This window comes from Sorex araneus, chromosome 10 (assembly GCF_027595985.1).
Source record: "Sorex araneus isolate mSorAra2 chromosome 10, mSorAra2.pri, whole genome shotgun sequence".
Taxonomy (NCBI): Eukaryota; Metazoa; Chordata; class Mammalia; order Eulipotyphla; family Soricidae; genus Sorex; species Sorex araneus.
This window is the reverse complement of record NC_073311.1, coordinates 27089597-27104372: the sequence shown is the minus strand read 5'-3', so window position 1 is coordinate 27104372 and position 14776 is coordinate 27089597. Positions and strand designations below refer to the sequence as shown.

General features: G+C 38.8%; 1 protein-coding gene across 1 annotated transcript in view; it reads right to left on the bottom strand.

Moving 5' to 3' along the window:
* The window catches only part of LRRIQ1 (leucine rich repeats and IQ motif containing 1), a 213390-nt gene that overhangs the window by 164770 nt on the left and 33844 nt on the right, over positions 1 to 14776 (bottom strand). Inside the window, exons 9-10 of the mRNA XM_055118200.1 lie at positions 14275 to 14427; positions 8510 to 8660 (exon numbers count right to left, since the gene is read on the bottom strand). Of these exons, the coding sequence (XP_054974175.1) occupies positions 8510 to 8660; positions 14275 to 14427 (304 nt within the window). The remainder of the gene's footprint in view (positions 1 to 8509; positions 8661 to 14274; positions 14428 to 14776) is intronic.

The window sequence follows — 14776 nt, the reverse complement described above, 5'->3', positions numbered from 1 at the left end:
ACCTGATAATAAGAAAATATTATGTATTGCTTTATTATATTATATTAAAGATACTTTTTTCTTTGAAATTTGTAAAAATAATAGTGTCACATAATTTTAATTTTACCAACAATTTAGTTACTCAATGTTTCTGCTATAAAATCAATAAAATCCAACATAAAAACTGAAGAAAACTTGACTATATGTTATAAATTATCAATTTTTCATTTATCTAGACTACCAAAAAACAAAAATACAAAAGGCTTCAACAAATTAATTTTATAAACTTTAATAATCTCTGTGACAATACCCATTCAAAAACTAAATTTTTTTAATGTAGAAACAAGATACTATACTAAATATCTCATAAGTAACTTTCAGGAAGAGAAAAACTTAAAATTTAATCTGAAATACACCCAAATGAAGCTGATTTATAAAAGTTAATCATATAATATCAAGGAAAAATGAAACAATTTAATTAATGAAAAATATAAAGTTTCATCTAATTAAAGTAAGTCTGTCATCAAAATTATCAGGCTATATATATAGTATTTTTTCATCGAACCATTAACTTAGTATTTTTTCAAGTTTTATTCATGCTATGGCCTGCATGGAACTTCATTTCATAAAAATACTATATAAATTCCATGGTTAGAATGCGCTCTATTTTATCACCCATTCATCAGTTGGACATTTTCATTTGTATCAAACATAAAATTGTGATACAATTTTCTCCATACATGACCAATTGGGTTAATAAAAATATTTAAAATGAATAAGTAATCAGACTAACATTAACTTAATGAACTGAGAATTATTTTGTGATTCAAAATATACAAGTATATGTGTAGATCAGGTCTAAATATTTTATGCTAAAAATATGTCATAAAAATAGAACCAGTAACAAATGATTCAGTATTTAAATACCAAATTTAAACTATAATAATTATTTACTGCTACAAAATAATTAATACCTTAGTATATATTTTATAATCATATTTCAAATTTTATCATTTAATGTTTAGTGATCAATAGTAGTTATATAGTCCTAGAAAAGAGCATGTCTAAAACTTTAAAATTATAATAATAAATACTATTTAGTTTCTATTTTTAACGGATGTAATGAAATTTTAAACTATTTATTTAAAAGTATATTTCACAATGTATTTCTACCCTCACGTTTATAGAACTGAAAACATTCAGCAGGGCTAATTTAAAATGGATTGCTTTAAAAAGATTAAAGTACTTTGATTCACTTAAATGCAAAGAAAATAAGTAATGTTTAAATTTTTTTTCTACTAAAAAAGAACAGTAAGAGCTAATGCTGAATTCTGTAATTATTAGAATTTAGTAAGTATTAGGAACAAATTAAACTTGCAACTACAAATGTAGCCTATATGGTATTGCTTCCAATTTTATTTCACCTACATAAGAAATATTATAACATGGAATAGTAACTTATTAACCTATAAATACAAATCTATCTTTGTGCCCCTTTATAAGAGCCTTAGCATCAATATATCATTAAAAAAAAATAAAAACTATGCTTTTCACTAAGCTCAACCAGAATCCTTCCTAGGCAGTTTCTGAAGATGAAAAACAGACTCCAAAACAGACTCCAAATGGTCTTCAGAAAATTTACCTTCTCATGTACACTCTGCTGACACTCAATAAATACAGTGTTTTCATTTATGAAACAGACAGCAAAGACATTTTTTTTACTTTGTTTGCTCTGTACTACATGGAGATACCTCAGGTACATCAATTAATACTATGGCAGTTTTCACATAAATTTTTGAGATATCCTATTCCAGGAAATCCACTAGCTACAAAAAATCCCATACAGCTATACTGGCAATGGAGACGAAGTGAAAGGGAGTTCAAGCATGTCTTTTTACAAACAGACTTTTTCTTATTTTTAAGCTTGCTTCAGTGTGTGCCAATATCTAACATACGTTATGATGCACTTGTCTTCATTCCAATAACAACAAAGTTACTTCTATATGTATCTTTAAACTAGAGTTTTAATGAAAAATTTACATCAAAGTTATTAGTATTCTCCATATGCAAGAAGTCTGTTAGTTCCCAAATCAGGAAGCTCATATATATATAGTCAAACAAATAAATAATATTACACACAACATGTTCTAATTTTTCTTTAGAATGATCCTTCCTGCAGGATTCTGATAGCCCCCTTCCACTGCCCCAAACCATATGCTCAAGTTGCAGCACATGCAGAGGGCTCCAGATATCCCCTGGCTGCCTTCGAGGAAATTCATACACTTTAACCTTGCTAGGATGAGATAAGAAAAATAATTAAAATAAATACTTAATGTCAGTATTTATAAAAGATCTATAAAAGAAAAAGAAAATAAATAAGTAGCGATATGCAGAGTGGTAGAAGTCCAAAATGGTCTAAACTATATGCAAGCAGCCAGTTCTTTCCTACAGATTTCCCTTGCTCTAACAATATATATTGCAGGAAACTATAATAGATCTGATAAATTATGAAATATCTAATAATCTGGTTAGCAGTGTGGAATATTAGAAACAATCCAATGTCATAGGAACCAATAAAACAAACTTTAATCCATTAACATACCAAAATACTATGAAGACATGGGAAAAGAATACTATGAAGTCAATAAAATATTAAACAAAAATATAAAGATAAACCACAGAACCCAGGTAATGCAGAACTTTGTGATCTTGGACTCTGGGCTCAATGGGTTCAGGGAGGCAAGATCCTCTGCCTGCTTCCCCCATTCTCTAGCGACCTGGGGGTCATACCCATAAGCCATCTCCTGCCAGTGCCAGATAATCTCCTCATTAGCCACTTTCCAGAACTCACGGCTGCTTCTCCCAGAAGGGAGAATAAAATGAGGCTCCCATAACCATGCCACTGGATTCTGCCCCAGGAGCGAGAGGGGAGTGAGTGAGAACCTGCCCCGCCCCAAGGGACCCAGCCCCGGCAGCTGACCTCCACTACCCAACCACCGCCACGCTCCAGGCGCTTTCCACAAGCTGAGGCCGAGCCTTACACATGAGTGAACATATTCCTGGACCACGTGGCCACAAAGCAGACGTGCAACACATCATCATAAAGGGAATACATATGCATGTACGTATGTATGTATATATGTATATATGTATGTATGTATATATGTATGCATGTACGTATGTGTATTCATACATATATATGTATATATGTGTGTGTATATATATACATATACATATATATATATATATTTAAGCCTCTTGGAGAGCCCAGCAAGCTACAGAGAGTATCCCACCCGCATGGAAGAGCTTGGGAAGTTCCCCGTGCCAAATACAGTAACAATAACAGACTCATTACCCTGACCCTGAAAAGAGCCTCCAATCTTTGGGAAAGACAAGGAAAGAGAGGCTGCTAAAATCTCAGGGCTGGGACAAATGAAGACGTTACTGGTGCCCACTCGAGTAAATCAATGAAGAACAGGATGACAGTGATACAGTAATAAAGATAGAGAACAGTACTAAAAAATTTTCTGTTCTATAAAAAGAACAGCATATGCATATATTGCTTAGATATATGTGTATAGTATACATGCCTACATATACACACATGTGATATACAAATTATTATGCACATGCACAAACAGAAAAAACCTATAAATAAAAAGAATGAGAGAATGAAAATAATTGGAATGCAAGCACACTTTTTTAACCTTTTTTAATTTATTTTTATTAATTTTTTAAAATTTATTTTATTATTTAATTAGTGAATCACCATGAGGGTACAGATACAGATTCACACATTTTCAAGCTTGTTTTTCCCTCATACAATATTCGCAAAAACATCCCTCCACCAGTCCCCATTCTCCACCACCAATAAACCCAGTATCCCTCCCACCCCCCAATTCCATTTCCCCCCCACCCCACCCTGCCTCTATGCAGGGCATTCCCTTTTGTTCTCTCTCTCCAATTGGGTGTTGTGGTTTGCAATAGGGGTATTGAGTGGCCATTGTGTTCAGTCTCTAGTCTACTTTCAGCACAAATCTCCCTTCCCGTGCGGGATCTCCAACCACATTTTACTTGGTGTTCCCTTCTCTATCTGAGCTGCCTTTTTCCCCATCATGTGGGACCAGCTTCCAAGCCATGGAGCCAACCTACTAGTACTTATTTCTACTATTCTTGAATATTAGTCTCCTACTCTGTTATTTTATATACAACAGATGAGTGCAATCTTTCTATGTTTGTCTCTCACTTTCTGACTCATATCACTTAGCATGATACCTTCCATGTTGATCTATTTATATGCAAATGAACCTATTTTGAAATGAACATTAGAAACATATTTTTGTGAGGTATATATATATTAAATAACACTGAATACATTGAGAAAGTATCTAGCTACATACCAAGTGCACAAAAGAAGCAAAAAAAAAAAGTGCTTCCAGTCATCCAGAAAGCAAAGTTCAAAATTAAACTTTTATTTAAAGTTAGCACAGTGGGTAAGGTGTTTGCCTTACACGCTGGCCGACCTGGGTTCGATTCCTCTGCCCTTCTCAGAGAGCCTGGCAACCTACCCCAGAGTATCCCGCCTGCACAGCAGAGCCTGGCAAGCTACCCATAGCATATTCGATATTCCAAAAACGGTAACAATAAGTCTCACAATGGAGACCTTACTGGTGCCCGCTCGAGCAAATTGATGAGCAATGGGATGACAGTGATTATCTATAAATAAGATTATTTAAAAGTTTAAAATTAGTATTTTAATTCTTGGTAACAATATTAGCGTAAACTTCAAAATCATTTTGTGGCCATTATAAGATAAAGAAAATATATTAATCTCGAGAGAGATATAGAAGTGGTAACAGAAAACTAAGTAAACTTCTGAAAGTTTACTTGGTATCATTGAAATTACTAGCGTCATTAAGGAATTACAGAAAAAGGTATCAATTTAGTAAGTGGGGAGATTGCTCAAAGGTTGGAGTACATACTTTACAGGCAGGAACCCTGGGTTCTCTCCCCAGCCCCTCCTATGCCCCCACGCAGCACCATGGACGCTCCCCCTCTAAAGATGTGAAATAGAAAGGTAAGTGTTAATCAATTTCCAACTGCAAACTCTTCAATATTCCAGTTTTTAAAATCGTGAGAACTTAGTCCTGTATCAAGTTCTTCCCCACTTGGAGATTTTCTTTTCTATTCTCTTCTACTTTCCAATAAACTTTTCTACTTTCAAAAAAAAAATCGTGAGAGCAATGATAATTAGAAATCTCATCTTTTTCATCTACCATTACTTGGACTGTATCGGGTAACACTAATATTGAAAGCATTAGATGAAAGGTAAGAGAAAACATTATAATGAAAGATTGAGGCTTTCACTTCCTGTACTTAAATAGACAACAATAAGTAGCATCCTTAGAAACCAACAAATATTCCATGTACTTGTTATGAATATTCTAATGTAATGTATATTAAAAACAGGATTTCCGGCTAAGATGACGGGTTGCAGCGGCAAGTGCCTGGGCTGGCGGAGGGACGGCAGCTCTCAGCACTGAACAATCAATTGGGGTCATAAAATTTCTGCATGAGTAAATGTGGGTGCCCGTTGCTCTTCTGTCTCGGGGAGAGTGCCCTTAAGCTAACTCGGCCTGCTGCCCGCTGTGGGGGCCAGTCTAGAGTGGGAGTCGTGTGGATGGTGGCCGCGTGGTCGCCAGCTGGCAGAGCTAAGGGCAGTGGCAGCGTTTTAACGTGTGAATAGGGCTCTGTGGGTCCAAGTCGACACTACCACGGAGCTCAGGTTCTGGATTTGAGGAGCACTATGGGGTGCTGGCAATTCACCATCAACAAGGTGGCCCCATGGCCATTACCTCCCCAGACCATCCAGCACCACCAGCTGCATACTATGGAGAACAACCTCTCTGAGGGCAGTCTGGAGACTGAAGATAAGTGTGTGTGCTCCCTGGTCTTGTGGCGCTGGACTGGTGGCCACCTACTGACCACCTATAGTGCCCAAGAGGTGAATTGCAGCAATCCTGGCCCCTGCAACCCTGGTCCCCATCCTGGTTCCTGCCAGGGACACTGCTGCCACAGCCACTGGGGCCCAGAAGGCACAGCACCACTGGCAGGTCAATCTGGACCCACAGGGCAAGCGCATCAGCAGCCTGATAGTGTCTTTAGGCCCCTGACACCCCCCAAATTGCTACTGTGCCTCTGGCAGGACTCCAACAACTAGGACCAAGTTATATCCACAAACCTTTGGCTCAGCCATACAAGCTCATTTATCAGCCTTGCTTCTGAGATCAGTAAAATAACCTCAAAAGAGCGCAAAAACTGCAGTTGATCTTGGACCTGTGTAAGGCTGAACTGATGGGAAACGCTGGAGGGGGCCGCCCACCTAAACAGAACCTCTAGCCGCCACTTGCTCCCACAATCCAAAATCACTGCTACGTCCCCAGCGGGGCTCCACCATCTTAGAACAGATCTCACCCAGATAGTACCTGCTGAAAATTTGGTTATGCAGGTTTTGTGACTGAAATCTCCAGGCTTTCTTGGTGTTCAGATGGGCTATCTCCCCCTACCTCCCCCCCACCTCCCTGTACTTCGAAAGCCCTGGCAGTCACATCCATACCCCAAAGCCACTACTCAGTTTTAAAAAAGCTACTCCAGCTATACCTTCCCAATAAAAATACTGAACATCCTGAGCAATCAATCATGATGACCTCTTAGTACCTGTATTGCAAGCCATAATGCACAAAAGGAGAGAGAGAGAGAGAGAGAGAGAGAGAGAGAGAGAGAGAGAGAGAAGGTGCCTGCCATAGAGGACGGCGGGGGTGGGGATCAGAAGATCACCCCATATGATTCTCTGAGTCTTGCCACAAATGATCCCTAAGGGCAGAACCAGGAATAAGCCTTGAGCACTACCTCACTTGGGGCACCCCTCCCCCATTAAATGGAAAAGAAAAAGGCAGCAAGCAAGTAAACAATTTTATGACACTAAAAGTAAATAAACAAGCTCATAATATGTGATTGATAGAAGAAATCTATCAATTTTAAGAGTTGTGAACATGCATCAGTGGTTAACAATTTATTAAAATTTATAAGAAAAAATTATTAAAAATTCATCTTATGCACTATAATGTCAAAGTAAAATTTATATCTAGCTCTTTATTTTTGACAATCCCTTATATCTATTAACCATTATGTAAGTTCTTGTCAAGAAATGAAAATAAGAGTATGTACTCTGAATTTAATCTCACAAGTTAGCTATTTAAAAATAACAGGATTTTAAAGTCAGATAGTAAAAATATTGATACTTTTATTTCAGAATTATCAGAATGGAAATAGTACAAAAGTACATTGAAGTTGAATTTTGATGGACAGCAGAGCCAAGTTGAATGATAAAAAACAAGACAGTAAGAACAGAACAGATATTCATAAAACTTCTCAGAAATACATAAAAAAGGTGAGTCAACAGTAAAAGTAAATAGCTATGAAATTTGACAGAATACAGGTGATAAATAATAGATAAAGTTCAAGTTTCACAGGAGATGATGAATATATCTATACAATCCAGGAAGACTGGCTTCAAACATGAAAAGTATTGCTGAATTTTAAGGTTGGAGTATGGAAATAAGTACACTTCATCCAGAAAACTCTCTCAGACACCTGCACAAGGCTGACTCATCCCGGGCACCCCAGAGCAGAGGAAGTCAGCCCAGGACCCACTTCAGCAGAGTCCCGGCAACCAGCTGAAAGCTCCCACATTCGACATTCATGGACATGCCCCTGGCTGGATCCCACTGCTTATGACAAGACTCATCCAGAAATTAATCTGCTGAATAAACTCAGGTATGCAGGCTTTGTGACAGAGTCAGGATGGGTTACCTCCCCCAACCTCCTTGTACTTTCAGAAGCCCCCAGCAGTCACACACACACACACTCCAAGGTCACCACCAATTAAAATTTTAACTCCAGCCCTATCACCCCATTAACAATTTTGAACATCTTGGAAAAAGACATTTTCAAACTCTACAACATTGATAAATCAGTAGCACACCAGATTGGATGGGTGTAGAAGGCAATCAATCTCAGTTAACAAAACATAAATACAGAAGGCTTAACCTTAACAATATTTTAGTAATATTTATCCAAGGACTTACTGACTTCAAGGTGAAACACAACAATATTTACTAACTTTCTTCTAAGGAAATATTTTTGATCATTCTTTTAACAAATTATTGCTAACAAACAATATTAAATAAATTATTGAGGGCTGCTATGGGGGCAGGCTTAAGGAGCTGTTGGGAAAATTGGAGACAATGGTAGAGGAAAGGTGTAATGGTGGTGGGTTTAGCATAGGAATACTGAATACCAGTAACAAATCATTATGAACTTGTAAACCACAGTGTTTATATAAATTGTAAGAGGAAAATTTTAAAACATAAATTTAAAAAATAAGTACACTTTAATAGCCTAATCTTTAAAAGAAACAAGGGAACAAATATAATCCCAGAATCTCTTGTTAAAATTCTATTGTGCTTACCAATTCGAGTGATTTTATTGTGTGAAAATTCAAGACTTTGAATATTAATGCAGCCATCCAAACCATGAAAAGAGGTCAGTTGGTTTTTATTCAGAAGAACAACACAAAGATTTTCTAAGTTTTCACAGTTGACAGTCTCAATATGATTTTCCTAAAACAAAGAACAAATGTAATTAGTTTTATTTCAATTGTTTATTATTAATGACACATTTCAAGCTGGAAAAAGGAAGGGCAAGATCTTCAAATGACTACCTAATTTAATATAACTATTAAAACATAGCACTCTAACACTGTCCTCCTGTTGTTCATCGATTTGCTCGAGTGGGCACCAGTAACACCACAGGTAGCTTGCCAGGCTCTGCTGTGTGGGCGGGATACTCTCAATAGCTTGCTGGGCTCTCTGAGAGGGACGAAGGACATATACTAATAAATTATTATTTTATACATATAATAATTTTAAATATATAAACCAGAGAGGATCATATAACAATATATTTCAAACAGTCTAATAAACAAGAGCAAGCATTTGGTGAAAGTCTTTACAAAGGCTTATTTTTAAATAACACTATAACTTGTATCACTTGTCATCCCATTGATCTTTGCTCGAGCGGGCACCAGGATTGTCTCCATTTGTCCCTGTCATATGCTAGTATAGCCCAATGGCATCTGCTCGCTCCAGGAACATGAAGGGCACCAAACCGTTTGTTTAGGGTTTTGACGAAGAAGACTGACCATCTCCTAGATGGGTGGCCACACGGTCTTTTGACGTCCCAATGAATCCAGTCAGTAATAGCTCTAGTCAAGTGGTCATCTCTAAATCTCATTACGGGTCCTGCCCATCTGATTTTTGATGCCTTGGCAAACAAGACAGAGTCCCTGATTCTTGATTGTCGATGGAAGTTGGAACTCTGGATTCCTTCTCTCACTTGAGTGAAATGTGATATTCCAAGCAGAGCTCACTCTGGATTCCTCTTTGGGATACCTGAGTAGCATTCTCGTACTGTTTTCATAGGGCCCAAGGCTCGGAGGCATATGTTACTGCAGGAAGAACGGTGGCGTTGAAAACATGTGCCCAGAGCCGGAGGTTCTTCTTCCTCTTAAGAACTTCTTCAGGGGCTGGAGTGATAGCACGGCAGGTAGGGCATTTTTCCCTGCACAAAGCCAATCCAGGTTCGATTCCCAGCATCCCATATGGTCTGCTGAGCACTGACAGGGATAATTCCTGTGTGCAGAGCCAGGAATAACCCCTGAGCATCACTGGGTGTGACCCAAAAAGCAAAAAAAAAAAAAAAGAACTTCTTTGATGCTCTTGAAGGCGTTCCACACTACTTTCTTCCTCCTGTGCAGTGTAGGTGCCAGGTCATTTGTCATGTTCAGTTCTCGACCTAGATACACATAAATGCTGCATTCTGAGATGTTCATTCCACTGAGAGCAAATGGAACATCAGGAACTAGTCTGTTTCTCGTGAACATTGTCTTGGTGAGATTCAGTCACAGTCTGACCTTTCCACACTCACGGTTGAAGTCGGCCAGCATTGTTCTGCTTGGGTAATGTTTGGTGTTCTGAGAACAATGTCATCAGCATAGCAGAGGTTGTATAGTTGCCGACCATCCATCTTCACTCCCATTTCTTCCCATTTCAGTGGTCACATGATGTTCTCCAGGGTGGCAATGAAGAGTTTTGGTGAAATGATATCACCTTGCCAAATCCCTCTCTTTACATCGATGATCACTTCCTTGTACAATGGTGAGATCCTGGTGGTGAATCCGTAGTACAGCTCATGGAGGATCCTGATGTACTGAGTTTGAATGCCCTGTCTGGCTAGGGCTTCAATGACCACTTCAGTCTCAACAGAATCAAAGTACTTCTTTAAATCGATGAACATTAGAATGGCATCTTGAACTCTCATGAAACTTCAATGAGCTTGGTCACCATGTGGATATGGTCAATCGTGCTGAATCCTTTTCAGAACCCGGTTTTCTCACATGGCTATCCTTCATCTAGTATTCTGCCTATTCTATTCAGGATGACTGGAGTATACAACTTGTAGGCGATGGATAACAGGCAGATTGGGTGATAGTTGCCGATGTTGTGGATGCCTCCCTTCTTGTACAATAGAATGGTCCCATTGGTTTTCCATTGGGACAGAACCTTGCATTCGGACACGAGGCATGTGGAGAGCTGAGCCAGTGTATTGACGAGTACTGGTGGCAGATTCTTCAGGTGTTTGGGTCTGACCTTGTCTGGACCAGGTGTTGTACGCTTCTTTACTGATAAAATGGTGTGTTAGATTTCGGAAGGGACAATGTTGGGAAAGGCACATCCATCCTGCAGAATTTGGTATGTGGGCAGGTGGATGTGGCTATCAAAGAGATCTGAGTAGAAGTCATGAGTAATCCTCTCCATTGCTCTTCTGGAAGATGTGATAGATCCATCAGGACATCGGAGGGCAGTCATCTTGGTCTTGTATTTGGCTACAGACAGGCAAGCATTATGAATACGTTTCCCAGCTTCTGCTGCATCGACCAAGACCAATACTGCTGCTCTTTTCTCATTGAGGTCCTCCTTTATTGCTTGTCTGCACAGCTTTGTGAGCTCAATCATTAGCTTATAATTTCCTGAGGCTTGCTCCAAACCACATTGACAAATGAGCTTGAGAGTCTCCAAAGACAGGCGTCTGTTTGTGGCTTTCCCATGCTGGGCATTCCTTGCACAGCCATGGAGGTGTTGAACCAGTCGATTGCATTCCTCGTGATTGTATTCCTCGTCAATGTTGTCAATGATGGCATCTTCCCACGTTGCCACAACAGTGCCAAAGAGCTCCCAGTTGGTGGTCATTCTGGGAGTTCTCTTCTTAAACTTTGCAATCCCTTCTCCCCCCTCTGTGAAGTATAATTTTGCAGGAAAGAGATGGTGGTCTGATCCCATTTGGAATTTTGTGACAACAGCGACATCAGTCAGCAAAAGCTTCGATTGAATATGATGTGGTCAATTTTGTTGTAGAACTGTCCACCGGGAGACTCCCATGTCCAACAATTTGATTCAGCCTTCTGGAACTTTGAGTTAACATGGATGGTCTTGCTTGACATGATGAACTCAGACAGTCTCTCACCCTGTTCATTCCATTCTAGGCCATAGGTCCTGATGTGAAGCTCTTCGGGCGACCTCCTTGGTACTATCTTGGCATTGAAAACATCGACATTGATCTTGTAGAAGGTGTGGTCTTCTTTATAGAACTTCTTCAGCTCCATGTAGAATTTCTCAATTTCTTCTTCATCATAGTTGGATGTTGGTGTGTAGATGAAAAAGATAGAAACTGCTGGCAGTGAGCCACATCTATTCAAGTGTAATCATCAAAATGGGTTGTAAGGCATTCAAATGAATCAATGTTCATGGCCATGTTCATGTTAACAAGAACACCGACACCACTGACACCTCTATTGTCGCATGTTCTGAGGAACAGTTCTTCTCCAGTGTTGAAAGTGGCATGATGTGATCGATGCCTTCTCATTTCTGTCAGACCAATGATGTCATACTTGGTCTTCTGCACTTGCACCATCAGGTCCAAGATGGATGCTTCTGGTGCCAGCGTATGTGCGTTGAAAGTACAGACAGACATTTTAGTCCTTCTTCGTTTTTGTAGCCTAGTTCATCCCTGAGATTTTTATCAGTCTCTACTTGTTCATCCTTCTTAACGCTGCCGTACTGGGGGCTCTTTCAGTGTCAGTAGAATGAGGCCCATTGTTGTTCTTGGTTTTGGCATATCGAATATGGCATGCATAGCTTGCCAGGCTCTGTCGTGAGAGTGGGATACTCTTGGTAGCTTGCGGAGCTCTCCAAAAGGGATGGAGGCTTTTAGTTCGGTCGCTAATTGCCCTTACAGGTGTTCCCATAGTTCACACCACACTTGAACCTCATCAAATATGGTGCAGTAATTATGGAAAATAGGTATTAAGTGTCTTATGATGTGTCTCGAGGCTGCTTTGCAACCACATGGTCCGGAAAGCAACTTGAAACGTGACAGCGGCTGGGTAGTGGAGGTAGTGGAGGTCAGCTGATGAGGTATTTATCTGGCACCAGAAGGGTGGGTCATCTGGGTGTGATCCCAGGGTTGCCAGAGATTGGGTGAAGCAGGTAGAGTCCTGCTGAGCGTGGAATCCAAGATCACAAAGTTCCGCTTTACCTGATACTGTGGGGCTTCACTCTCGCATGAGGCTCAGCCCGAGCGTTCGGAAAGCGGCGTGAAGCATGACGGGGCTGGGTGGTGGAGGAGCCCAAGCCCAGCCCAAGCCCAAGCCCAAATAACACTAAAAATGTTGAAATCTGCAGATTTCTTAGACCTTTTTATAACCTTCACCTCCAAAGATTATAAGATAATGAATTATAGCTATATCTTAAATGTAAGTTTCTATATTTAGTTACACATGCCCATGTCTACAATATACTCTATTGGTTTAACTACCACAATCATGAGCGACAATAATTTCCTATTTTAAGGACCTTGAAAAGATTAAGTTTTTTAAAATATAGTCCCATAACAGGAGTATTTAGTAAACAATATTTTTCAGGGCTAGAACAAACCCGGCATCCTATATGGTCCCCCAAGCACCACCAAGAGTATTCCTGAATGAAGAGATAGGCATAATCCCAAAGCATCACTGAGTGAAGCCCAAAATCAACATATATATATTTTTTCAAAAATATCTCTGCATATAGCTTTGGTCCAATGAATTTAACTAAAATTATAGAAAGCTCATGTCTTAACAGACAAATGTTTTGATGGAAGCAACGCTAGCTTGAACTGTATATATATATATGTATATATATATACATATGTACATATATATATATAAAAGAAGACTCTAGTATCTTACCACTATTTCCCATGGGAAAGAAGACAAAGAAACCGATAGCTTTTATGGGGTAATTTTTACATAAAAGTATGCTTTGAGAATGCAGACAATCATCACAAAGAACTAATACCATGGAGCAAAACTCATAATATTTTAAGCAATTGGCCACATGTTCTAACATGTGTACAAGACATCGCTGGGAAGTTCTGGTTTTCTGGCCAATAGAATGTTAGCTAGTATGATGTCAGTATACACTGAGAGTTTGCATTGGAGTTTGTATTTTTTTGGAAAGTTCAATCTTAAGGTCCAGCCACAAAATAAATATGTTGAAAATAGCATACAAAAGCAGAGGTACAGATATCAAAAAATGAGACATAAAAGGCACCTGAAATATTCTAGCCCTAACTATAACTGCATAAAAAAACGTTCAACATAATATAAATACAAGCTGACCTCAAAACCCTGAGCAAATAAGATGGGTATTGTTTCAATTTAAGTAATTTTGTCACTTGTAACTAAAAACAAAAAGTGATAAAAATACATTTCTTTAATAATATAATTTCCACATGATCATCTTGCCTCTATGCTTCTCATACATTTTACCCTGATCTCTTCAGACCCTACCTTACATGTAGGGTTACTTCAAGACTGCCATTTTATTTTGGGGAGGGAGTCATACCCAGCAATGCTCGAAGGTTACTCCTGGCTCTGAATTCAGGAATCACTCCTGGCAGTGCTCGGGGAACCATATGGGATGCTGGGGATCAAACCTGGGTTGGCCACATGCAAGGCAAATGCCCTACCCGCTGTGCTATCACTCCAGCCCCCAAAACTGCCTTTTCTTAAATGTAAATATTAACCTGCTTTACAACATCTTATAAAGATAAATGATGAAAAAATACAGAATATACCTGGGCATCAATATACTTCAGTTTTTTGCAATTACTCAGGCTATCCAAACTGGTTAATCCACAGCGTTGAAGAGATAGAAACTGAAGATTTGAACATTCTGCCAGTGTAGAAAGACTGCAACCTGGCAAATCCTGAAATACAACTGTTGTAACCTAAAAAAAATTAAAGAATTAAATTATTTCAGAAGGAAGAAGAAATTTTGAGGTCAGATACAAAAGAATATACAATAAAGATATAAATATTCTTTCTTATCCTTAGCAAGTGGTAAATCAAAACATAAAATATGGGGTATGAAAACAATATTTTCTGCATTTTTAAACATTTTGTAAACTATTACCACATTTATTATTAAGATTGTATGTGAATTCCAAACTCTGTGATTTCATTTTTCTTTGGGGGGCTTCATGCCACGTCTCGCTATTCTGGGCATCTATTCCCAGTTCTGTGCTTAGGGGTCACTGCAGTAGGGCTGGGCAGAGCATGTGGTAGCAGAGATCAAGC